Below are 27,345 nucleotides of genomic sequence, written 5' to 3'. Positions count from 1 at the left end.
CCCATTCTGCCCATCTTCCCAAGAAGCTTTCTCTGGCCAACTCCTATGTAACCCAAACTTCTATCTGTCCATCTTTACTCCCATCTCTCCCTCACTTCACACAAAGCAGAAAATTTGCATGTTGATACTTTTTAATAGTTTCCATTTCCATTGCCTGCCTGGTTCCATGAGAGTTGAGATTTTTTTGAGTTGCTCACTGGGGAACCTCCAGTGTTTGGAACACAGCCTGGTACATGGAAGGTACACAAGTGATCGTTGTTAAATGAATGGAACATTTAACACATTCTTTTGACTTGCTCAGCAAATAATTGAAGACAGCAATTAAGTTTCAGCTTAGGCTAGTAACCCCAGTTTATTTTGTCTTTCCCTAAGGCCTTATTCCTCAACATCAGTTTTGCATTTTAAAAATATGTATATATTTTATATATGTTGTTATTTAATATTTTACTATACATTTATATACATTTTAGATATAAATATATTTATTAAATTTTTAATTTTAATTTAATTTAAAAAATATATATATTTTAAGTAATGTGTGTATATTTTTCTACCTAAGTCAGGTAACTCAGCATTAGACAAATATCTAACAAATGTCTTAATGGATATGGCTTTTTCTGTTTTTTTAACATACCAAATTATGGGTTTTTTAAAAAAAATTCTCATTGCCAGCTCATTTCTACCTATTCTTTATTTTTAAATGTAAACACTATTCTTTATATTTTCTTCTTCTTTTTGCATTTATTGTTCTCTAAAGGGATTCTTATCTCACCGTATTTGTTTTTGTATGGTATTCTCAATGCTTAGACTTTGGCCTCATGTTTTCAATGTCAAGGAATACTTTAGGGTATTTATTTATTCATGCATCTAGCCAAACTACCAATACTGAAACCCTATTATGTACTAACAACATAATTTTTTTTAAGTTTATATATTTGTTTTGAGAGAGAGAGAGAGAGCACACAAAGCTGTGTGTGTGTGTGTGTGTGTGCGCGCACGTGCGGGTGGGAGAGGGCAGAGAGAGGGAGAGAGAGAAAATCCTAAGCAGGGTCCACGCTGTCAGCTCAGCTCAGAGCCCAACTTGGGGCTCAGTCCCACAAACCATGAGATCATGACCTGAGCCTAAGCCAAGAGTCAGATGCTTAACCAACTGAGCCACCCAGGCTTCCCTAACAGCATAATTTGAAGAGGACTCACCAATATCATCAGTTTGTTTACAGATTTCAGCTTAGTACGTAACAGAAAGTTTGGTAATCTGGGAGGATATTTCCATGAAAGTCCCACCAGAACCTACATAACATTTGGCTCAAGTGATATTTTCTTACTTTGTTTCTAACTGGAAAATTTTAGGTTCTGTAGAGGAATCTAAAGTCTTGCTAAAGAGAATCTGTACAGAATCTTTGATCCCCTGTTGGCCACTTTGATTTCTTCTTGGCTGACGTCCATTCTAGTGCCCCATCCATAGGAGATGCCCACTAATCGTCTTGAGTGAGCAGGGCCTCTACCCCTTTCATCTTTTAAAGTAATTAAGTTAATCTGGAAACACTCAGTTTCACATCAGGATAGAAAGGAATAATACTGCATGCTTTCCTTTGAGGATATGATAAACTAAAAAAGCTCATTAAGGCTATAAGATCTAAATTGAACATAAGGTGATATTAATACCAACCTAGTAGTCTATTTTGAGAGTGTTCACTAAGTGCCTTGAGCATCTATTCTAAAATAGAGATTTGGTAACTTTGGATGTAATTCCATTTCTCCTGAAATGCATGCAGACACTTTGCTGTCCCTTTGTCAGCTTCTGCTCCTCTCTAATCCTCCCCCAAACAATCTTCAAGCGATGTGAGAACGGCCAGTTCAGCGCATGTCACAAGGCAGTTAGTGGTTGACTGTTTCGAGACATCTTTTCTAACTAGTTCCTGTGGGGTGTCCCCCATCGATCGGATGGGGGAGCACCAAATGTGGGCGTTGTGATCAGGTGGTGAAAAAATTCACCCAAGGCAGAACAAAGGAGATAAAAACTTACTGAATACGCTGCGAGGGAGGGAGCAGAGGGCGGGGACAGCAAAGGAGAGACTGTCTGCAGTGAGGCGATGGTGAGGGGCCATAGTTCTAGGGCAGAGGGAGGGAGTACGGGAACATATGGAATTTTCCCTTTGTGGTAACCTTAGGAACTGTGCCTGGTTGTAATTGGTCAGTTAGGGCCTGTGGTTGTTTCCAAGTGGGTGGCTTAATGAGCCTTTCTGCTTTCAGCGCGGTCGTCGTGGACGCCACTGTGGGCCCTTTTCCTTTCCACAGGTTTCCAGGGCTCAAGCTTGTTCCCTGAAAAGGGCCTCTGGGGTTCCTCAGGCCCGTTTGCCTGCCCCCACTTTGATCTCCCTTGTTTTGAAGATGTGGATTCTGAACTTCAAGCAGCGATGATACCAGAGCCTTTTACTTTTGGACAAACTAAAGATTTAAGATTTAGGATCTGCAGAGAGGGCGCCTGGGCGGCTCAGTCAGTTGAGCATCCCACTCTTGATTCGGCTCAGGTCATGATCTCGAGGTTCATGGGTTCAAGCCCCGTATAGGGCTCTGCGTGGACAGCACGGAGCCTGCTTGGGATTTCCTCCTCCCTCTCCCTCTGCCCCTCCCCTGCTTGAGCTCTCTCTCTCTCTCTCTCTCTCTCTCTCTCTCTCAAAAAATGAATAAACGTGAAAACAATTTAAGATTTAAGATATCCAGATACTTGTGTCTCCCAGAGAAATGCACCGTAGTTTAGTGTAGAACTAAAAAACTCTATGCAAATTGCTTTAGATCTAGACATCCTTTATCTAGGGCTTTCTTTATGTGACCGTTCCCCCCACCTTTGCTGTCTTAAAAACCCAGCAGCACTCAAGTTGAAGCTTCAATTCCTACACCCCATTCACTGACACTACATCCCTCCCTCTCCATTCTCTGAAATGTCTCCCCCGGAGTGAGATGTTTGGAAGAAAAGCCATTTACTCTGCCGCAGGCTGAGATGGGGTGGCCTTGTCGTCTTCTTATCTTTCATTGTACTTCCAGCTTGATTATTGTGTTGAAGTGGCCACAAAAAACTAAAGAAAAAAAAATCAGTCTTAAGGTCACTAGCCTCTAATATTTATCAGAAGCTCGTCAATGAGGAACAGTCGTGGAATGGAATTCTTTGCATGGCTCACAGTCCATCACTGTCTAAAAGCTCTGGGGCCCTAGTGGTTGGGAGGCAGGAACTTTGGAGCCCCACAGATCTGGGTTCCAATCCTGTTTCCGCTGCGTACGAGTTGCGTGTGGCCTGCACCGAGGTGCCAAACTCTGAAACCCGTTCCCTCATTTGGAACCCAGGGATTAATCATAGCCGCGCCTTCCTCAGAGCTAGTTAAGAGGATTGAAGGATGGTCCTCACCACGCGTGCTCACTCAGCACCAGTGCACCGGAGCGCTTTCTTTGGCTTCCTGCCGTTGTTACTGTGACCCTTGCGTCAGGCCCCATCTGTGACGAGGCCGGGGTCCCGCGTGGCCCCCCGCTCCCCGCCCGCCCCCCACATTGTGTCACTGAGTGTTGTGTGGCTGGAGACCTCTTGTACTTGCCAGTGGAGATCGGGCTGACGTCCAGCTCTGTAAAACCCACCATGCCATTTACCGTCAGGAGTGCCGTGTATCACTTTACACAATGTTCCTTTTTGTGGGGACCTCCAGGGAATTCCATTGTCTGGAGTTAGCGCCAGAAGTTGTGCTTCAGAGCATTGGGTTGTTCTAAGCTAATGGACAGTAAACTATGTAACTGACCAAGTTTCCCTTCTTGAGTTGGCCGCTAGAAAGCTTAGAGCCAAGTGGACGCCTCGTTTGTAGGAAGCGCATCGATTACTATGGGGCGCACTTCAAGCCTCATGTCCGTCTCCGTTGTCTGTCCTCATTTTCTTATTCTTTTTTTCTTTTATTTTGTGCTACCTAAATGTTTCTTTAAAATGTAGTCCTGTAAATGACGTTAAATTATTTCTAAATATTTAACAACGGGGATGGGGAATAAATACAGATAGGTAAAATAGATTTTTTTTAATGTTTATTTTTTGAGAGAGAGAGAGAGAGAGAGAAAGAGAAATACAGTGTGAACGGGGGAGGGGCAGAGACAGAGGAAGACAGAATCCGAAGCAGGCTCCAGGCTCCGAGCTGTCAGCACAGAACCCAGCGCGGGGCTCGAACCCATGAGATCGTGACCTGAGCCGAAGTTGGACGCTTAACCAACTGAGCCACAGGCACCCCAAAATAGGGTTTTAAAGAAACTGACTTGTTTCATGACTTATAACTTCACTAGCTAACAGATGTTTACTTTTTATACGAAGTTATCTGTGGGGCACCTGGGTGACTCAGTCCATTAAGCATCTGACTTCGACTCAGGTCATGATCTTATAGTCCATGGGCTGGAGCCCTGTGCTGACAGCTCAGAGCCCAGAGCCTGCTTCAGATTCTGTGTCCCCCTCTTTCTCTGCCGCTCCCCCACTCGTGCTCTCCCTCTCTCTCTCTCAAAAATAAATACACGTTAAAAAATTTTCTTTTTCAAAGAAGATACTTGTTAGATAAGATGAATTTGCCAGTTCGTAAAATTTCAGACTTTGCAAGAACGAGACAGAGAGAGGCTCAAGGGTTGGGCATGTTTTACAGAAAAATACGGGTGATTTGGAAAACCCGTCGAAGGGGAACCACTGAGCTCAAAAAATGGCTGTTGTATGATTGGATTATTCGATGAATCATTGTGTTCTACCCCAGGGTCAGCGTATAAAAATACTTTTGGCCTTTGATAGAGAGCAGAGGAGGGCCAGCGGGCTCAGGAGTCAGGCTCCTTGATAGAAACCCAAGCTCTGCCATTTCCTTGGACAATTTACCTGACTTCATTTTGCCTCCATTTCTTTCTTTATAAAATGGATTTAAAACAGTACTTACCTCACAGGGTTCACAGGAGAATCGAAGGGTAACTGTATGAAGTGTTTAGAAGAGTGCCTGGCACTTAGTAGGAGGCCATAACTCTCAATATTCTTCCTTCTCACCTTCTGCCCTTGAGCCCACGGACTTTATTTTTTTTTTTTTAATTTTTTTTTTCAACGTTTATTTATTTTTGGAACAGAGAGAGACAGAGCATGAACAGGGGAGGGGCAGAGAGAGAGAGGGAGGCACAGAATCGGAAACAGGCTCCAGGCTCTGAGCCATCAGCCCAGAGCCCGACGCGGGGCTCGAACTCACGGACCGCGAGATCGTGACCTGGCTGAAGTCGGACGCTTAACCAACTGCGCCACCCAGGCGCCCCAAGCCCACGGACTTTAAAAAGGATGTCAGTTGTCAGTTTTGTAATGAATTGCATAGTGGGGTTAGTCAGATGGTGGTGGGGGCTGATGCTGATGGTAGCCTCCATGACCAAGTAAGGAATTAAATAAAAATATACCTACATACCTAAATAAATAAATATATACATAAGTGTGTGTGTGTGTGTGTGTGTGTGTGTGTGTGTGTGTGTATACATATATATGAAACAGAATTTGACAGTCTATCCGGAGTGTTTCCTGGTCACTTTAGAAAACAAGGTGTGCTTCTCTTTCTTGGTCTTTCCAAACAAACAGGAGATCAGAATCGCTGCCGTGAAGTTTCTTATCCTGTTCTCATCGTAGACATGCTCATGAAATGTTATACTGTGAATAGGGCACTTTGCCTTTCATCACCGAAGTGTCAGTGTTTTCCTTTCTTATATGCACGTTGCATTTCCTTGTAGCTGTAATGAATGAAATGAACTGATCAGATCTAGTCTCTGAAAAAAATTAGTGCAGCCTGGAAAAATCGGAAACACACACGTGTTCTCGGCTTTTCCCCTCTCCTTCCTCGCTTCCTCTGCCTCCTGTAATAAATGCCTATTCATTGTTTCTTCTTCCAACGGTATCTAATAATGCTCCCTCCTGGCCAGCCACCTGTGATACAAAACCTAAAGTCTAGGTAGAGAGAGAGCGTGCTGGAGACGTAGAACAGAAAGCGTAGGGTTTTTGTTTGCCGGCTGTCTTTGTTCAGAGTCTGAGTGATAGGCAAAGTGGGGAAATTGAAAGAAAATAAAAAATCACAAACAACAGAAGTTAGCAAATGTACCAAATATAAACCTAGGGATGTGTATTTATGGAGAGAGAGAGATCCAGGAGGATGAATGCCTGGGAGAAGAGTTTTTGAACGTTTTTGTTTGTGTTGAAAGGTGAGGGAAGGTTTACAAGTGGCTTTAGGGTAAGAGAGAATTAGAGAAGAAAGGAAATTCTTGGGAAGCGTGGCTGTGAGTTCAAGGATTCTCTCTTGTGATCTTTGTGCTATATATAAGTTAATTTTCAATCACTTTTTGTTGTTAGATGGCATTTCTTTCAACATGACGAGGCTGTAAGAGACCTGCGACTTATTGGAGTTGCATGGGTTTCTCACGATTTTGAATATAACATGTGTATTCTAACTCTAGAACACAAAATGTATTTTAGACTTACGGTACACATTTCCTGATTATTATTCATTTTGCGAGTATGACTTCTTCTCCCCCAATCACATCACATGTAACTGTTTTCTTCACTTCTGCTGCTGTCTGTATGTGGGTGGCGAATAAACAAGTGATGTGACTCTCATTACTGAGAAGAAACGCCTGGATTGTTGGTCTGAAACAAACAAACAAACAACCAGTGGATAAAGAGAACCTGGACACCCTGGTGAGAAAAAAATTAAAAAAAAAAAAAAAAAAAAGAAAACAACAACAACAACATCAAACTGAGAAAGAGAGACGATTTTCAGTCCGTAGAAGTTGGAATAAAGTAGAATGGTGCGGGGGCCCCTGGGTGGCTGTCGGTTAAGCATCCGACTCTTGATTTCAGCTCAGGTCATGATCTTGCACTTGTGAGATCGAGCCCCACATCCGGCTCTGTGCTGAGCATGGCACCTGATTGAGATTCACTCTCTCCCTCTCTCTCTTTCTCTCTCTCTTGCTGCCCCTCCCTTGCTTGTGCGCCCTCTCTCTCTCTCTCAAAAAAAAAAAAAAAAAATAGAGTGGTACTTTTCAGTGGCTAAAATAAGTTGAGCTGAATGGAAGAGACAGAGGGCTAAAGAGAGATCCTGTTCGGGATTCTGAGAGAAATGAGGATTGACCAAGAATAGAAGCAAAGTGGAACTGACATGAAAATAAAGATTTATCATGGGTTGTGCTATTGGAGACTGAAGTTCACTAGTGGAGGGAAATAGCCCGCACTGAGAGAAACAGGTATCTTTTTACATTGGGTTTATTTTTCTGTTTTCTGTACTTGTGCTTATCCACTTTGATTTCCCAAATATTTCATGGTTTTAGCCCCTTCTCTTCCCTGCCACCTCCTTGCTATAAGATACCATCTGATTTTACTTGGATGGTTACGGCAGCTCCCAAGCTGCTCACTGCCTCCTCTCTGGCCGTCTTCCATTCTTGCTGCAGCTCCACTACCGGAGTGTGTTTTAAATGATACAGATTTTGGGGCGCCCGGGTGGCTCAGTCGGTTAAGCGTCCGACTTCGACTCAGGTCATGATCTCGCGGTTCGTGGGTTCAGGCCCCATGTCAGGCTCTGTGCTGACAGCTCGGAACCTGGAGCCTGCTTCAGATTCTGTGTCTCCCTCTCTCTCTGCTCCTCCCCAACTCATGCTCTCTCTCTCTCTCTCTCTCTCTCTCTCTCTCTCTCTCTCCAAAAATAAATAAACATTAAAAAAATTTAAATGATGCAAATTTGATCATGCCCCTTGACTGTATGAATAGAATCCCACTGGTGTTAGTGTAATGATAAAAGTTGTTTCTGGCAATTGTATACCTTTTTATCCTAATCTTGTCCCACCCTCCCGCATCCTTTATCCTTCAGCTCTTAGACTGAGCATTCTTTCTTCTGCCACAAAGACCTTTGTCAATAATGTTCCCGCACTCGGAATATGGCTCCCATATTCCCTCTCCCTGCCCCATCTCCCCATCTCCCTTTGTCTTTTCCCCTGGGTTTTAGTCGCTCTGTAGTCAAGGACCATGGTTATTGTACTTGTTCTTTTATCCCTAGTGCCTAGGACATACATGGCCATGGTAATTATTGACTGAATGATACTGTTGATGAAATAGACATTTGGTCCCTTTTTGCTCGTTCGTTTGTTTTTACTGAAATCAGTGGAGAACTTTTTGGTGCACCTCAGAACACCAGGCTCTGAGGCTTTGCAACAACATACTGTGAAGGAAGAGTTCAGTGAGTCTATGGGATAGTGTCTGTGGCGGGAAGGGAAACCATAGCCACAAAAAGAGCCATAAATGCTCCAGCAGAGTCAGCCTTGACAAGGAACCTTCAGCTTCCCTGCAGAAGGCCTCTCTTGAGCTGGTTTTATTCTTCTGTTTCAAAGAGTTTTCTTCTCCAGAGAAGCATTTCATCTGTGTTTAACACCCACCGGGTACTTTATTTCTCCTAATAGTAACGTAGAAAGGGACGAGTAAATAAACATGAATTCTCACACTTTATATAGACTTCCCAGATGTAAATCCCTTGAACTTTTAAAATTACCTGGCCTTGGGGCACCTGGGTGGCTTAGTTGGTTAATGTCCGAGCCTTGATGTCAGCTCAGGTCGTGATCTCACGGTTAGTGGGATCGAACCCCGTGTCAGGCTCTGCACTGGCAGCACTGAGCTTGTCTAGAATTCTCTCTCTCCTTCTCTCTCTGCCCCTCCCCTGCTCACTCATGTGTGCATGGGCTTCTCTCTCTCTCTCAAAATAAATAAATAAACATTCAAGAAAAAAACCTGGCCTTGACAACATTTATCCACACTTATTTTTAATTTGCTGCTTTTGTCATTCTAGCTTTCATTGTCATCTTTTAATATTTTACCTGCATGCATCTTGCATTATAGCAAAATAACTAACTTAACAATTCATTAGATTTGTGATTTAGCTACATGAACCAAACAGCTAGTTTTATTGACTTTATCTGATTTCGGTTTTTAGCGGATAGATATTTCTTGTAGACAATTATATAAGTTCAAAAGCTTCAGATTTCTACTAATATTGAACTATGGACTAGTTTTTAAAACCAAACAGTCTAGAGATTTTTTCTCCTACTTTTTAATAAAACAACACATACTTTCACATTTAAAGGCTTTGCTAATTCTGAGGGCGCCTGGGTGGCTCAGTTGGTTAAGCGTCTGACTTCAGCTCAGGTCATGATCCGCTCAGGTCATGAGCTCGTAGTCTGTGAGTTCAAGCCCCATGTCAGGCTCTGTGCTGACAGCTTAGAGCCTGAAGCCTGCTTCAGATTCTGTGTCTCCCTCTTACTCTGTCCCTCCCCTGCACATGCTCTGTCTCTCTCCCTCTCTCTCAAAAATAAATCAACATTAAAAAAATAAAAAACAAATAAAGGCTTTGCTAATTCTGTATGCCCTATAAGATAAAATCTGAAGTCTCGAAAGTGAAGTTCAAAGTACTTCACAGTCCAGTCACATGCTGCTCTCTTGATCCTCTCCCACTCCCCCCCCGCCCCCCCCCTCCAACTATAGAGTCTGTGAATCATTCATTCCAGAAACATTTTGAAGTACATTATTTTGAGGTGTTTTTGAGGTATTTTGAGGTAACTACACATTTAGCTTCTATAACCGAAGTCAGATTAAAAGCGACAGACAGAAGTACTCTAGGAGTTTATTTCTCTTTCACGTCACAGCCTGCATGCAAGGAGCAGAAGGACTGAAGAGCATTCAGTGTCCTTCTCAACTTGAGGGGCTCATAAATGGTTCCAGCTCTCAACACTATGTCCACAGTCAGAGCAGCAAGACAGGGAACAGAAAAAGGGAAAGGCAAGCTCCATTCCCCCTAAGGACAGGACTAAGATGTTGGTGTGTGTCATTTCTTCCTAGAATGTGGAACAGAATCTGGTCACGTGGCCATACCAAGTTGCAAGGGAGGCCGGGGCATTTCTCCTAGCCCAGCAGCCACGTGTCCATTTCTGTTGCTCTTGATGAAGTCAAGAAGGGACGATGGGGGAACGACTGTGCATCTTTGTCACACCTGCTACGTGTCCATCACCACACTCAGTGCCAGGGGCATAGAGATGGGTGAGGCCTGGATTCCGGGGAGAACCCAGGTTAGTTTGAGGGATTTAGGGTATATGCCCGTTCTCGGAATAGATCGTGAACATTTAACCTGTTTACCTTTTCTCTACATTCTATATAAACAATGCATTTTGTATACTGCATATAATCCTCTGTGCTTTTGTATCTGCTGCCCCATTGCCTGGCATGGTTTCTGCCCCTATTTTCCACTGGATGCAATTCTACCTATCCGTTCTGCTAAGGCTAGCCCGAGAGTTCCCACCTTCGAGAAGCCGTTAGCATTCCTTTCCGGGATAGGTAGGAGTTGTACCATTGGTGTTCCCATAACACTCAGATTCTGTGTTCTCTTCGCTCCGTTTTGTTGTAAGTCCCTCAAGACATGTAGGGACTGTATTTTATTCATTTCCTGTTTTGAACACCTAGCAAGCACAGTGCTGAGCAAATAGAAGGTGCTTGATAGATGTTTGCTGAATCAAATTAGAGCTTGGCATCCTTTCATGGATTCTTGAATGGCAAGGTGGGTGGAATCTCTAATGAACTGGGGATCTCCGTCATATTGCGGATGATGATATCAGAGTTAAAAAGTTAAGTGAATTCCAAATCAAATTCAGAATCATAGAAGAGATCATGTCTCCAACAGTTCCATCTTATTCTAACTTAGAGTTAATTTTAATTCTTTATTTTTATTCAGTTATTCTAGTAAATGTGTCTTGGCTGAGATTGATGAAGGGTCTTCAAGAAAAAGCCTACATTTGAATTATAGGTTCTCTTATCTCGCTAAAAATTATATCACATATGTGGGGTGCCGGGGTGGCTCAGTCAATTAAGTGTCCGACTTCAGCTCCCTCCGGTCATGATCTCATGGTTTGTGAGTTTGAGCCCCACATCGGGCTCTGTGCTGACAGCTCAGAGCCTGGAGCCTGCTTCAGATTCTCTGTCTCCCTCGCTCTCTGCCTCTCCCCTGCTCACACTCTGTCTCTCTCTCTCTCTCTCTCTCTCTCAAAAATAAATAAACATTAAAATTAAAAAAAACTATCTCACATATATTTCTCACTAAAGTTTCTCTAAAAAATCAAATTTATGTCTTATCTACGGGAAATGCATCTTGGATGGTCTAGAAGATGTTGAGTTTTTTCCCCCCTCAGATCTCCCTTTAAAAGCCAATTTGCAATGTAATTTAGAAATTTTATTTTCTTCTAGGTTTCTGATGTCATCACAAAAGTAGCCTTATTGTCTGTCTATAATTTATTCATTATTTCCCTTTTGGACCTTCTGATACATGGAGGATTAATTAGTATATGATAAAGCCATAGAATTTTCGTAGACTATTTAAATTACATAAATTACTGGGTGTAGTAATACTATTGCTTATGTTACTTATAGGCAAAACACCTGCTTATTTGGGGCCTTAGTTACTTTATTAGTGAAGGAAGAACATTAAACTAAGGCAGGAGTTGTTTTGTTTTGTTTTGTTTTGTTTTCATCTCCAGTAGCCCCTTGGGCTGTTAATAGTAATAAAGATTTGTTACTTTAAATCATAGGTTTTAAGGAAATAATGGTGAAGTGTCGACAGTTCATAGGCTTGCACTTTCTAAGGCCTGAAGAGCGTAGCGGTGTGATCTTCATGGGTGGCGGGAAATAGTTAACCTCTCTTCCTGAGTGGCAGCAGCCTCTGGAGTGACTTGGGCATGGGGTCAAGTGCAGATCATTAGCTGTGGCACACTAGGAGGCTGTATGAATCCTTGCTTGTTAGAATGGCTGATACCGTACAAATTAATAGTTTTACCCCCAAATGCCTTAATAGTTCATCTTCTCAGGTGTGGCGTGCACAAGGCCTTTTGGAAGAATGTTATGATCGGCTCAGTCTCAGCAAACTGTATCTTTAGAGAAGAATGTAAATTACAGCTTGCAAGGAGCATTCATTTGTAACATCTCCTGCTTTGAAGGCACCCTCACTTTGTGTCTCGTGTCTAAATCGTAGGCGATGGATCATCTAATTAATGATATTATCTAATTAATTATGTCTGACTCTGATCAGATTTACTTACCAGGGTTATGTTTATTTCATGTGCTGTAACGTAGGAAGTGAATATTTTGGCAGTGAGCGCCCGTGCGCGCGCGCGCGCACACACACACACACACACACACACACACACAGAAACCTGTGTGTAGCTGCAGTGATCAAGTGAGTCGGGTCCTGAGGCCACTCCAGCAATCTTTTCTACAATTCATGTGAAACACGTACCGCAAGACAAAGCGTCTGACAGTTGGGAGGGTGGTTCTGTAGTCCTAGGAATCCAGAGTGAATTAAAGTCTAGACTCGGTCATTTTTCAGGGGAAAAGGGAGGAGGGAGAAGTCGCAGATCAGATATGCCCGAAGTGTTACAGAGAGAACACGGAGGCCAGGATGCTGCTGCTGGTTTGAGCGCTGGAAGGGAGGCAATAATGGCAGAGCAGCAGCGGGGGGAGCCGTGCGCTCAGAAGCAGTAACATAAACAGCATCAGGAGTAGGGCCTCCTCTTGTAAAAAGCAGGATACTGCAGGCTTGTGAAAGGCAAGATTCTCTGATGTCTGACAGTCTCCTGAGTGGAGAATGGCTACTGTAAAAATGTTGCCAAGAAACTCTACCGATCCGGACGGTCATAACTGTGTGGTAGGAATAGTTACCTCAGGAAAATAAATTTTACTTTTGGCCGATTTTCTGGTCTGTAGACAACTCCCTGAAGAAGATCTCAAATTACCCGAAAAAAAAAAAAAAGGAAAGAAAAGAAAAGAAAAGAAAAACAGGGACAACAAAGTTTTGGCATGCTTGCAAGGACCCGTGGTGTTTTTTAGAAACTACCTAGGAAGGCAGAAGCTAAGTGTTGATTTGCCCATGCCTCTTACCTGGGAGCACAAGGTGGGAAGAAATGGACAGTGGCTGTGATGAGACGAGGAGGCACAGTGCAGCTCGGTGAAGCCACACGCTGACTGCGTTCCGCACCGCTCTTCATGCAGTGCTGTGGGCTGGTGCATCGGCGGCGAGTACGGGTGTCCTATGTAAGTTTCTATTGCTGTAGAATTGCAGCTAGGGGCTGAAAATACGATTCGTGTCTGTCTCGTGCATGTTGCCTCTCTCGGATGTTTTTAATCCCTGTGCTGAGTATCAGCCAGGGAATCAGTCATTGGTACTACGAGTTTTCAAGGCACCTGAGGTATGGGAGATGCTGCGATTGTTCCGGAGACGTTTTTATAGATCTCTGGTGCCGTGTTACTTTGATAAGATTGGAAATCACTTGCACGGGGATTGTTTGGGAAGTCCATTGTCTCAGAGATCTGTATCAGTTCAAACCAGTTGATATTCTCTTTTCCCTAAAGGAGTCCTTGTTTTCATGTGTGAATTATGGCATGGGAAAAAAACATTATCTCTTTTAGAGAGGAATACTATGGAGTTTGTGAAATTAACGATAGCCACAGAGGCTCCTATTAAATCCTATTTTGCACAGCTTCAGAAAAAGCGTAGATGATAATCGCTTGGTGGATGACACAGCTGTTGCCACTAACGCCAGGATTTATCGCAGCTTTATCATCCTGTGACTATTTCACTGAAATAGCCCTTATTTCACGGACCTGCTGTGTTTTGCAAAATGGCTGTCTGAGTATTAAATTCTACAAGGCAGGCTTCTGCAAACACTGAAGTATCACTACTTAAAATGATTGGATGCTAATTGAAATATGCTGTGCAGTGCGCTAGCCGGCAGGCTCTGGGGAAGCGCCGGCTTTATTTTCCTGCTCTTTTTTTGCATGCGGCTACTTCATTTTCAGGGACTGATGTGAAAGAGGGAGGACAAGAGGTTTCCGCAGGCTAGCCAAACTGCAGTGCCGAACGGCTTCACACTGGTCTGCGATTGCTGGCTGCAAAACAAATGGAAATTCCACAAAGGGAGCTAATCAATACTTAAGGGTGTCATGTAAAGAAATCCGTGACCTTGGAAAACTGGCCACCAGCACAGATAGTGCGTGACACTTCCAGGACAAACAAGGTCAAAATCTGATAGGATCTCAATAATAAAGTTGAGGACCGGGAGTTGGAGGCAGGGAAGGGATGAATGCTTTCCCATCGGATCCGAAAGAAGAACATTCAATTTTGTTAAATAAGGCAAAGTGTGAGAAGCCCCTTTCACGTAAAGGTTTCTGTAATTGTTGTATATCCAGGGCCATTTGTCTTTTGAATGCAACAGTTGATACGCAAGGAGTGAATGTAGTAGTGAGGTAGGCAGCAAAGGTTTTTAAAGACGACATCTGCAGGAATAGATGGGTTTCTTTTTTCTTTTACCCCCAACAGAAAGATCAATTCTTTTTTAATAGGAGTTGAGGGGAAAAGCGTTAGAAAGTTTTTTAAAGTGTAAAATTATCCACATAAAGAAAAGCTTAAAAGTAATTTGAGATTAAAAATCCATATTTTTTCCAGAATAATGAAGGCTGACAGCTCCAGACCTTTATGTATTCCTGTTTACTCTTATATAATGAATTAGAAGAAATCTGTGGTTATGTGGCCTATTGGATGGAGGAATTCTGAAATAAGGCCTCAAAAAAGTAATAATTTTCTCCTACTTATCTTTGTCCTTTTCCTTACACTGGACATGTAAATAAATGGAAGAGACAGCACGATCTGTAATTTTTTGGAATGTTGATGGAAAGTTTAGAAGATTTGGCTCCTCTGCTCATTCTCAAACTTTTTTTTTTTTTTACCTTGCATTTTGGTTAAGGATCCACAAAACTTACAGCACAACTGTATTTTAAACAGATAAAAGAAATTCATACCTTTGTCACTAGAAATAAATTTTCCTTTATTTTAGAACATTTATCTCTGGGGAATTCTAACCCGTAATCCACCTGCTGTTTTAGTCTTGTTGCTTTGGCAGTTTAACGTATGGATTGCAATTTTCCTTAGAGATAGGCACCCCAAAGCTATAGGTCTGTCAAATGTGAAACATATTTCGTTTCTGTAGAGGAAAAGAACTCTGTGTGAATGGGTCTTTCTGTGAGATCTCTAACTTGCCTGTAAGTCTCCAAATGACACATTGAGTCTCAGAGCTGCTCATTGAATGACTGGGAGACAACAGGGCAAAGGACAGTCCAGAACTGTGTGTAGTACCAGTGACCGGGCCCTTGGTCACTGAATGCCCCTTATGTGGACTGTCCTCGTGGCTTTTCTCCAGCCAGTGTCCATTTCAGAGGACGATGGCTTAGACCATCATGCCAGTACCGAAATCCAACTGAAGCTTGGGAATTTAAAGTGTGTATAAATTAAAAAATATATATATTAGCTATAACATACAAATCAATTGGTGTGTGTGTGTGTGTGTGTGTGTGAACCCTCTGCTAGTTCTTATAATTTTTTTTTTTTTAGTATGACAGCTTTCTTAAGGATTCCTCCTACTCCAACATTGTCTCAGAGAGAATATGAAAGTTACGTGGGTTTTGAATAAAGTTATGTACATATGCCATAGTTCTTCATTTCGGGGGTTTTTTATCTTCCACAGCTGTCCCCTTTATTAGGGCCCCTCCCCTAATTTGCATAACCCCACCTCCACATTCAAAAGCATTCTGCGAGTGACGCCCACCCTGCAGGCTGTGACCCCTTCCCTTTTCTTTGAGACTCAATGCAGCAGCCTTTCTCTTTGGCATTCTTCTTTGACTCCAAGACCTAGTCTTCATTATTTGGTTTACCCCTCATGATCATTCTGTTTGAACCCTACTTCCTATGTCAGAAGAAATTCCTATTTTTATCTAAACTGTCTTGCTATTTTCATCATATTGAATGACATGAAAACCCGTCAGCTGAATAAATACTCTTAAGCTTAAAAGGCTATATAAGCATAGTAAGCCCTGTGTGCGCCCCTGTGAAGCACTTCTAAACTACTGACATTTGCATGCACTGGAGAGCAGAGATGGATACAAACTCTTTTCAGTAAACGTTTTATTGAGGTACCGCCTCCCCGCAGAAAAGCGCAAAAATCCTAAGTGGCGACCTTGACGAGAGTTCACAGGGTGAACCAGCCTGTGTAACCAACACCCAAACCAAGAAACCAACCAACATCAGCACACTCATGGTCCCTTCCGCACACTGACGGGGGGGGGGGGGGGGGGGGGGGGGGGGGGGGCGCAGCGGGCTTGTAACATCCTGTTTCCAAATTTTATACAGCTGGGCTCATACAGTATATACTTCTCTGTTCAGTTTGCATTGTTCATCATGATACTCACAAGATTCATCCATCCATAGGCCTTTGGGTAGTTTCCAATTTGGGGCTGCTATAAATACTGCCTCTGTGAACATTTGTGACATGCTATTTTATGGATGTTTGCATATGTACTTCTGCATATGTATACGCATATGCCAAGTCGTGGGGTATATATATGTGTATTCAGCTTAAGGTGATAGTGGTAAACAAAGTATTCCGAAAGTAGTTCCATCAATTTACACTCCTACCAGGAGTGCCTCACCAAAACTTGGTGTTACCTCTTACATTCTAGCCCGCCTGGTGAATGTGTACAAGAACTCCATTATGTTTGTACTTGGCATTTCTCTGATGACTAATGAAATCAGGCACCTTCTCATACACTTAGTGACCATTTGGATATTCTCCTTCGTGAGCTATTTGTTCAATTCCTTGCCTCTTTTTCTATTAGGATATTTGTCTTTTGAGGCTTTTTTCTTCAGAAAAGAATAAGAAGTGGGGCACCTGGCTGGCTCAGTTGGTAGAGTGTGTGACTTTTGATCTTGGGGTTGGGGGTTCGAGCCCCGGGCTGGGGGTAGAGATTACCTTTAAAAAATCTTAGGGATGCCTGGGTGGCTCAGTCGGTTGAGCGTCTGACTTCAGCTCAGGTCATGATCTCACGGTTCGTGAGTTCAAGGCCCGCGTCGGGCTCTGTGCTGACAGCTCAGAGCCTGGAGCCTGCTTCGGATTCTGTGTCTCCCTCTCTTGCTGCTTCTCCCCTGCTCACGCTCTGTCTCTCCCTCTCTCTCTCAAAAATAAATAAACATTAAAAAAATGAAAAATCTTAAAAAAAAAGAACCAGGAAGAAGTCGATTGGCATGGTGATTAGCCAATATTATACTGTGGTGATTAGCATAATAAAATGATTAGCGACAGAGGGGTATATATAGATATCATTGGAGCTTGCACTCAGGCTAACCTGGGTGTGATTCTTGATGTTCTCACTTATTTACTCTGGGTTAGTGGGGGGTTATTTTCTTTTCTGAGACCCCCTACTTTTCTGAGAAATCTGTATAATTGGGAAAATAGGAAAAGCTTACAGGGTTATTTTGAGAGTTAAAATGAAACAATGTTTGTCAGCCCCTAGTATATTGCCTGGCACACAGTTGTCTCTCCAAAGCTGGAGGCACTATGAAATGAGATCGTGAGACAAAGTGACGATAGTAGGACAGCGGTAGGGAATGGTAGTGACGAGATGGTGGGTGGCTGGCCTCAACTGGCTGGTTACTGCCTGTGTTAGCTACTACAAGTCTTGAAAAGCCTTGACAAATGGGTTAGATGGTGGAGAACGACCTAGTCTGTTACCAGTCCCCTATCAGAGCACTCTGTCCTTGGTATATGATCACTTCTGAACTTTCAGAGAGTGTAAACGGAGTGAGATCACCCAGTGATGTCACTTGTGTATAAACAGTTGACCCTTGAACAACACAGGTTTGAACTGAGCAGGTCCTTAAATATGTTTTCCTTAGGACTTTCTCAATAACATTTTTTTCTCTAGCTTACTTTATTGTAAGTATGCACTATATATTACATATAACATACAAAACACACAAGATACATGTGAGCCGACTGTTTATGTTATCAGTAAGGCTTCCAGCCAGCAGAAGGCTATTAGCAATTAAGTTTTTGAGGGAGTCAAAAGTTGTACATGGGTTTTCAACTACATTGAGTAAAACAAGCATGTTGTTCAGCAGCGAACAGTCTAACGTAGCTTCTGAGCAATTCAGGAATCTAGGTAGATTCTGATTGTTATTGTTACCTAATGCACAATCGTATAGTCTTATACAGAGTTTACAAAATACTTTTATAGCCCATTATTTCATGTGATGTTAAAGTAACCTTTTTAAGGCAAGGCAAATGATGATAGCCCCATTCTATAGATCAAGAAACTTCAGGTGAGGAGTAACTATTGCCTCAGGCCTCAAAATCCAATAGGGGCCAACCTGAGATTTAAAGTAATATGTATTCTTATCCATATATAGTGTTCTGTGCCTCCTGTTTGGGATGTATTTCTAAGTTTAAATAATGGGATTAAAATTCAGTTTAATTAACGCTAGAATTTTTTAGTGCATCTGAGTATAAAAATCAATTATCATTGAACTTGAGAAATGTCCAAGTTGTCATTGAAGAGATTTCTTGTGGTAGCATTGTGGGTAATGTACCCTTTTGACTTAGAGTTTTCTCTCACAATTTCTACTTTATCCAATTCTCAGAATTGTCTTAACTAGTTAACTAGTTAGGTCAAGGTACACATTTACTATTTTTGCATTGGAAAATAGGTTTTTCATGGAAAATGACTTTTTAAAGAGTTTTGGTGGCTTCCATTCTGTCCCTTGACAGATAAAAGAGTCAGATTCATAAGCACAGTAACATATATATGTAAATATATATATATGGATGGATGTTGCATGTGTATGTGTGTACGTGTTTACACACATACCTTAAATCACTTGGAGCTTTTCCAGCTATGACTTCAGATGATTTTGAAGAGTAATATTTGGTGTTTTAAACCTGCCTCTCTTTTAAAGTCAAATTTATATACATTTTTCCTATAAGTGTATATACATTCATATACATTTAAAGTCAAATTTATATACATTTTTCCTAGCCCATTTTTCTCAAGAGATTGCTGACTTTTCAGGTTTGGGACTGCGCGTGTTTATAATAGCTCTTAATTTGGGCCATATTAAAATCCTTAATTTGACCCTTCCAATTTTTAAGATGCCGCTGATCCTAAAAAATATTTTTGAACTATTGCTCGTCTCTATAGGATGTGACAATATCCTTCGGAAGGCATGCTTCCATCAGAGTAGAAGACCTCAGCTTCAGAAATGACAGCCGCACATGTTTAAAATACCTCACAATAAAAATACTGCTTGATGATGTACTTTTTTAGAGCTTTAAGTTTTGCTTTAATTATAAGCTTCAGTGCATGAGGACATCTTATTAATAGAAAACGACATGGGGGCGCCTGGGTGGCGCAGTCGGTTAAGCGTCCGACTTCAGCCAGGTCACGATCTCGCGGTCCGTGAGTTCGAGCCCCGCGTCGGGCTCTGGGCTGATGGCTCAGAGCCTGGAGCCTGTTTCCGATTCTGTGTCTCCCTCTCTCTCTGCCCCTCCCCCCGTTCATGCTCTGTCTCTCTCTGTCCCAAAAATAAATAAACGTTGAAAAAAAAAAAATTAAAAAAAAAAAAAAGAAAACGACATGGATGAACATGCCTACAAACATTAAGGAGCATGGGGGGAGGGGTGGGATGAAATTCACTTAGCAGTCTGCATCCTTTGGGCGTGTGTAGCGAATGAGCTTCCTGATCAATTGTCACAGGTATGGGATCATCCAGTTGCTTTAAAGCCTCTCGGCACATTGCTGGTTGTCTCTCATTGCTTTCCCTTCCCGTTGGAGCGGCGTTTGGTTTTTGTTTGTTTGTTTTTTGGAAGATCACATTCTTTCAGCTTAACTGAGGTATAATTGACAAATAAAATGGTAAGGTATTTAAAGTGTACACCTGGTGATTTGATATATATTGTGCAAAGATCTCTTTCATCTAGGTAACCTGTCCATCACCTCACACTATATGTGTGTGTGTGTGTATATATATATATGTATGTATACATACATACGTGTATATATATATATATACATATAGTGTGTGTGTGAGAGAGAAAGAGAGAAAATGTAAATATCACTGTCCTAGCAAATTTCAATTATACAATATAGTGTGATCAGCTATAGTCACCATGTTAGTTATTACATCCTCAGACCTTGTTTCTTATTGCTGAAAGTTTGTAACCTATTACTAACCTCTTTCTATTTTCCCCACTCCCCAGCTCCTTCCAGCCACTCTTCTACTTTCTACGACTTTGATTTTTTTAAAATTTCCACGTTTAAGTGATACCACATAGTATCTGTCTTTCTTTGTCCAGCTTATATCACTTAGCATAATGCTCTCAAGCTCCATCCGTGTCGTTGCAAATGGTAGGATTTCCTTCTTTTTCATGGATGAACTATACTCCATTGTGTGTGTGTATCTCACATCTTTATTCCATTGCGTATGTGTATGTATGTATGTATGTGTATATATATATTCACATATATACATTCATATATACATTGATTTGTATACATTCACACACATGCACACACACACACACACACACACACACACACACACACACACATCTCATGTCTTCTTTATCCGGTCCTCTCATGATGGACAGTTACATTCTTTCCATATCCTGGCTACTGTAAATAATGCCACAATGAACTGGGCAGTATGGAGAGGCAATTTAATATGGGAATGACAGACTCTGGAGCAGAGGCCTAAAAGCCATACCTTGTAGACCCTTGGCAAGGGTCCATCACTCTGTGCCTCAATTTCCCTTTCTGTTAAATGAGGAATAACAAGAGAATCTTACTCCTAGGTTTACTGTGAATGTTATATGTGTTAAACTATGAAAATACTTGCCGCATAGTAAGTACTCAGTGATGTGTGAACTGTTTTAATTATTGTAATTCCTGCCTCCCTCTGCTCTGAGCACCTCTCCTGTGGTAAGAAGGTTGCTGAAAAAGAGCCGTCACTTTCAGAAGGATAAACTCATTGTTCAAAAGAAAGGTTTTGTAAAGTTTATCTGCTTACGGAGAGCTTCAGCTGTCGTCAGCCACCTGTTCATTCACGAAGGGATTACTCAGCACCTGCTTTTCGCCCACAGCTATCCAGAAAGTTCAAAGTACAGAGAGGAACTGAACCCCTAATCCCTGCCTTCAGGAGGGCCTGGCTTACTGGTGGAGACACATGAGTTTATGGACCATTAAAATATTGAGTTAACTGGAATATCCAACAATAGGAGACAACAAATGGTATACCACCCGGAAAGAATACCAAACAGGCATTAAAGGAAAAACAGAGTGACATGGAAGGAGGTCTGTGTTCTGAAACTATGGTACCCAAAAATTAAGTTGCAGAGCAATGTATATGGAATGATCACATTTACTCTGTGGGTGTTTGTATCTATGTTGCCATCCGCATAAGAAGAGTCTAGAAGGCTCCTGGGCTCCTGGGTGGCTCAGCCGGTTAACTTCAACTCAGGTCATGATCTTGCAGTTTGTGGGTTCGAGCCCCACGCCGGGCTCCAGAGCCTGGAGCCTGCTTCGGATTCTGTGTCTCCTCCTCTCTCTGCACCCCATGCTCATGCTCTGTCTCTCTCTGTCTCTCAGTAATAAATAAATGTTAAAAAAAATTTTAGAAAGCTATAACAATGTGTGCCAAGTTCACAGAAGTGGGATTATAGAGGGACAGGTGGGATTTTTACTTATTATATCATTTGACATTTTCCAATGAGCATGCTTAATTTTTTTGATAAATATTTAAGAAGACAAATGCCTTTAAATTACTCTTTCCCTCTCCTTCTTCTAGAAAGGCTTATAAAATATAAATAAATACATATAATACATATTTCAGCTCGTTAGAAAACACTCCACTTGAAGTGCATTGAGTGAAAACAACCCAGAAATTGAGGAATCTGTGAATTGAGAAGTTGTCCTATGTGCTCACAGAACTATTGTGAAATAAGAAAGGCCAGGTCTGGCTGGTTTCTTAGGCCTGTCCTTCCCAGGGGGTTACATGTAGATGTGCTCAGCTTGTGGGCCAAGGTCTAGTCCTTCATGCATGCTTAGGTTGCATGCTAAGAATTGGTCTCATGCAGGCTGGTCAAGTCTTATTAAATTCATTTGCACCCTGCATATCTTTACTGTTAGCACATTTCCTAAGCAAACGAAGATCAAAAGGAATGAATAGATGCGGTCTTAGCGGAGCAACATCAATCATCTTAAGAGGTCTTTCCATGCCTAGTGGAGATCTATGCCTGCCTAGTGGGTCTTCCTCACTGAGGATACACACCGGTCAGAATGGTCAGATCATCAGATGCATTAGCCATGGTCCCACCCCACTGTCCCACCCTGAACCAGCTTACCCTTGACTTCTGTGATACCTCATGCACCTGTTTCCATATTTCTCTTCCTCTTCCTTCTCATATGCGTGCTATGACTTTGTGTTCTTATTTATACTGGTGTTCCTTCAGGCAGTCAAACATCTGGAGTCAGTTCTTAGAGAGGGTGATCAACACCAACATACATTTGAAAAGGGCTTGAAAGCAGTCAGAGTGGCCAAAATGAACCAATCAGGAGACTCTAGATGCTGGCGAGGATGTGGAGAAACGGGAACCCTCTTGCACTGTTGGTGGGAATGCAAATTGGTGCAGCTGCTCTGGAAAGCAGTGTGGAGGTTCCTCAGAAAATTAAAAATAGACCTACCCTATGACCCAGCAATAGCACTGCTAGGAATTTATCCAAGGGACACAGGAGTACTGATGCATAGGGGCACTTGTACCCCAATGTTCATAGCAGCACTCTCAACAATAGCCAAAATATGGAAAGAGCCTAAATGTCCATCAATGGATGAATGGATAAAGAAATTGTGGTTTATATACACAATGGAGTACTACGTGGCAATGAGAAAGAATGAAATATGGCCCTTTGTAGCAACATGGATGGAACTGGAGAGTGTGATGCTAAGTGAAATAAGCCATACAGAGAAAGACAGATACCATATGGTTTCATTCTTACGTGGATCCTGAGAAACTTAACAGGAACCCATGGGGGAGGGGAAGGAAAAAAAAAAGAGAGAGAGAGAGGTTAGAGTGGGAAAGAGCCAAAGCATAAGAGACTCATAAAAAATGAGAACAAACTGAGGCTGATGGGGGGTGGGAGGGAGGGGAGGGTGGGTGATGGGTATTGAAGAGGGCATCTTTTGGGATGAGCACTGGATGTTGTGTAGAAACCAATTTGACAATAAACTTCATATATTGGAAAAAAAAAAAAGAAAAAGGCTTGAAAGAAGGGAAACCTTAAAAAAAAAGTAGATTGAAGAAGAAATGGCTGAAATAATGGAAGGAAAACCATTCTTACTTTGTATCGTTTATTTACTTATTTTGAGAGAGAGATAGGGGAAGAGGGGGATGGACAGAGAGAGAAAGGAAGAGAAAGAATCCCAAGCGGGTTCTACACTGTCAGCCTGGAACCCGACCTGGGTCTCGATCCCACGAACCATGAGATCATGACCTGAGCCCAAATCAAGAGTCAGACGCTTAACCAACTGAACCACCCAGGTGCCCCAGAAGGAAAACTATTCCACGTATATGCTGATGGCTCCTAAATCTATATGCCCAGCTCAGATCCTCCAGCAAGTTTCACAGATGTGTAAACACTGAACAAAGTCCAGACATCTCTATTTGGGAACTCTGCAAGCTCTGCAAACACAGCCTGTGTAAACCTGACCCCGTCTTGTCCATCCTGCTCCTCCTCATCTCTGTGCCTCCTTCCCCTCCCACCAATGCCTGCATCTACTCCCACCTCATCGGGCAGATTGGAAGGCACTGGCGTCCTCTGCCTGGTCCATGCCAGAAATGAATCACTTTCCCTTCCCTTCACTCTCTGACCCAGTCAGTCGTCACATCCAGTCACTTCTACCTCAAGAGCTTCTCTGTCCCAACTGTCTCAACCCTAGTGCGGACCCCAGTTCTGTCCCTCCCCAGATTACTGCAGCAACCCCTTCAACTGGTCTCCCTGTCTTACTTGTAATTCTTGAACCGTCCTTTCAGCACATGGGAGCAGCCATTGTGACTCTTGTCAAATGCAGTCATGTCATTTCCTTGCTCAGAACCCCCAGTGGATTCGTGTTCTCTGATCGGCATGCTGCTTTCCTGATCAAGCCCTGTTTGCCTCCTGGGCCTTAACCCCTAGCACCTTCCCACTCAAGTCCCAGTGGCACTGAATGTCATTCTTTTCCCCCAGTGCGCATTGCGCTCTGTTGCCTCTGCTCCTCGGTAGAGGCTGGGGTAGTGTCCGTGCTCTTTTCCTGCAACAGCACTTACTATACCTTATCACAGTTACTCCTGTAAATGTGCCTCTTTGAACACTCTGAGTTCCCTTTTCATGGTTGTATCCTGATTATCCAGCAACAATGTGTGCCTGTGGCACATGGTGATGACATATTTGTTGAATGAATAAGTAAATAGTGGTGGAGAAATATGATTAAATTGTTATTTTTTGTTCCTACTGGTCATTATAATATGCAACTTTTATTTTATATTTATATAAATTCATTATATATATGGGTGTGTGTATGCACACACACACACACACACACATACACACACACACAGAGCTTTGTGATGATACAAAGTTAAATTCCTTGGTCTTTTCAGTATTTACAAAGTAGAACATAAACTTTGTTGCTAGGCTTTGAAACTCTTTACTCTTTAGGCTTCTTTTCCCTGCTTAGATTATTGATATTCTGTTCATTTAGGATCTGAAACAGGAAACAGGCATTTACCCACTGGCAAGGACCTGCTCTGAATGCAAAAGAGATCTTAGCTTGATTTAAATGATGAAATTAACCAAAACCCATGAACTAAGTCCTTTTAAAAACAGTGGTTATGAAATAGGTAAATGTGATTTGTTTGTTTAAAAAAAACCGTATTTTAAAGTATCCTTAAGCACGGCCATTTCAAAATAAAAACATCACCGGATTATTTTTTTGAAGCCTTGAATTAAAGGCTTTAACAGCCATATGTATTAAAAGCTACCCCATCTTTTCCATATTAAACTAGCGGCTCCTGTTTTAGATGTGTCATTCGCTGCACACCCCCATCCGAGCTCGGGCAGGTAGCAATGCTCTGACCAGCCTTTTGTGTTGTTGGCTCAAGGCCTTCTATTGCCAGATGACCTTTTTGCTGAATAGATCTGCTTCCCATTGAGCCGGACTCCTCCGTTGGTATTACATTGAGATAACAGCCAATTCTCTTCCGTTTGAATCATCAGAAGTAGCTTCATTTATTGTTTACTGGGGTTCCCTCCCTCCCCCCTCCCCGACCCCGGCACTTTTGTGATGAGCATAGTGCCTTTCTCCTCCCCGTTGCCAAAGGAATACATAATTTATATAACCCTCTCTGATTTCCAAACAGCAGCACAGAAGGAAGGGGGTAAGGGGCAAAGTGGCTTCTCTCAGGACTGTGACAAAGGTCCTGGGTGTGTTAGAATCTCTGCACGTTGTGTCTCTCGCCCTTTTGGAGGGTCTGAGGGGAGGGCAGTGGTATCATGGGGTCTGTGAAGCTTCCCCACATGAGTCAGTGACTTTCTTGGGTCATTTGATTATTGGGAAAATCAGGTTGTTCTTTTCCGGGGGGGGGGGTGGATTACATGAAGCAAAGTGGTACTTCTTCAAAGGGGTGGATTACAACCCTTTTGCTACACGGATTAGTTGGACACATTATCCTCAGAAAGAAACAGAGACTTCATAATTTCCGGGGATTCTAGTTGAAAGGAGCAGAACAGGGTGGAGGGGAAAGGGGGAGGGTTAAACACTACACTTGAACAATCTAAAAATCTCTTTTCTCCTCTCTCCCCAAGGTATGTAGCTCTTTATTAATCATCACTTTGCAAAGCTTTATAAAGATAAGATAATTTGGGGGTACACAGTAGGAAATCACCTCTTTCTAGGGCACCTGGGTGGCTCAGTCAGTTAAGCATCTGACTTTGGCTCAGGTCATGATTCCACAGTTCGTGGGTTTATGAGTTTGAGCTTTGTATCAGGCTCTCTGCTGTCAGGACAGAGCCTGCTTTGGATCCTCTGTCCCTCTCTCTCTGCCCCTTCCCTGCTCATTCTCTCTCTCTAAAAATAAATAAAAACTTAAAAAAAAAGAAATCCCCTCTTTCTAATTTAAAACAGAATTCATTGGTTGTTTATGGCAGTGTTTCTCAATGTGTTCTTTGGGGCACTAACATGAGAATTTTTAGGAGTGTTTGTCAAAAAAAAAAAATGCACATCCTGGGGCACCTGGGTGGCTCAGTCGGTTAAGCGTCTGACTTCGGCTCAGGTCACGATCTTGTGATTTGTGAGTTCGAGCCCTGCATCGGGCTCTGTGCTTACAGCTCAGAGCCTGGAACCTGCTTTATATTCTGTGTCTCCCTGTCTCTCTGCCCCTTCCCATTTATGCTTCGTCTCTCTCTGTCTCTCAAAAATGAATAAATACTAAAAAAAGTTTTGTTTTTTTTTTTATTTTTTTTTCAACGTTTATTTATTTTTGGGACAGAGAGAGACAGAGCATGAACAGGGGAGGGGCAGAGAGAGAGGGAGACACAGAATCGGAAACAGGCTCCAGGCTCTGAGCCATCAGCCCAGAGCCCGACGCGGGGCTGGAACTCACGGACCGCGAGATCGTGACCTGGCTGAAGTCGGACGCTTAACCGACTGCGCCACCCAGGCGCCCCTAAAGAAGTTTTTTTTAAATGCACATCCCTAGGAACGATCCCAGACCCATAAAATCTGCATCTCAGGGATGGATCTTCATCATTTAATTTTTAATAACCTCTCAGTGTGATTTTTGTGCATCCTGTGACTTGCGGAGATCTCAGAGAATCCAAGGAAATTTGAAAGTTGGGGTGTCAGGAACACAGAGAATCTGGACTTGTGGCTACACTCGTCAGCGCCCTTCCTCTAAGGTGAGTCGGCTCACCTCAAGTCAACTTGTGTCGGGTTACTCAAGGTTCAAATTCCTCAGAGAGCATCTGAGTGGCCAGCTTGATCTTCTCAGGCCAAGAGAGGGGCAAGGGCTACTTGACTGAAGATGCAGAAGAATTTTGCCAAAGTAAAAGGCAAGTGTTGTTTCGAGGGGGAAAAAAAGAAAAGAAGAAGAAAAGAGAAAAGAGAAAAGAAAAGAAAGGAAAGGAAAAGAAAAGAAAGAAAAGAAAAAAAAAGAAAAGAAGAGAAAAAAAAAGAGAAAAGAAAAGGGAAAAGAAAAGAAAAGAAAAGAAAAGAAAAGAAAAGAAAAGAAAAGAAAAGAAAAGAAAAGAAAAAAGGAAAGGAAGCAGGTCCCGGTCAGCATAAACCACAGATGATCTTTGCACACACATGGAACACAACGATAGGAATTTTTAAA

At 42.4% G+C, this 27,345-nt stretch overlaps 1 protein-coding gene across 5 annotated transcripts in view; it reads left to right on the top strand.

The window, feature by feature from the left end:
- CACNB2 (calcium voltage-gated channel auxiliary subunit beta 2) overlaps positions 1–27,345 on the top strand; it is a 381,041-nt gene that overhangs the window by 110,331 nt on the left and 243,365 nt on the right. The window contains exon 1 of one of the 5 annotated variants that reach the window (XM_040451280.1): positions 11,943–13,129. The exons of the other annotated variants lie outside the window; for them this stretch is intronic. Coding sequence (XP_040307214.1) covers positions 13,082–13,129 — 48 coding nt within the window. The 5' untranslated portion in view covers positions 11,943–13,081. Of the gene's footprint in view, positions 1–11,942; positions 13,130–27,345 lie in introns of those variants that run through there. 5 annotated transcript variants of the gene reach the window in all.

Source organism: Herpailurus yagouaroundi, unplaced genomic scaffold, assembly GCF_014898765.1.
Source record: "Herpailurus yagouaroundi ecotype Mexico unplaced genomic scaffold, PumYag 203, whole genome shotgun sequence".
Taxonomy (NCBI): Eukaryota; Metazoa; Chordata; class Mammalia; order Carnivora; family Felidae; genus Herpailurus; species Herpailurus yagouaroundi.
This window is presented reverse-complemented; position numbering and strand designations above follow the sequence as displayed.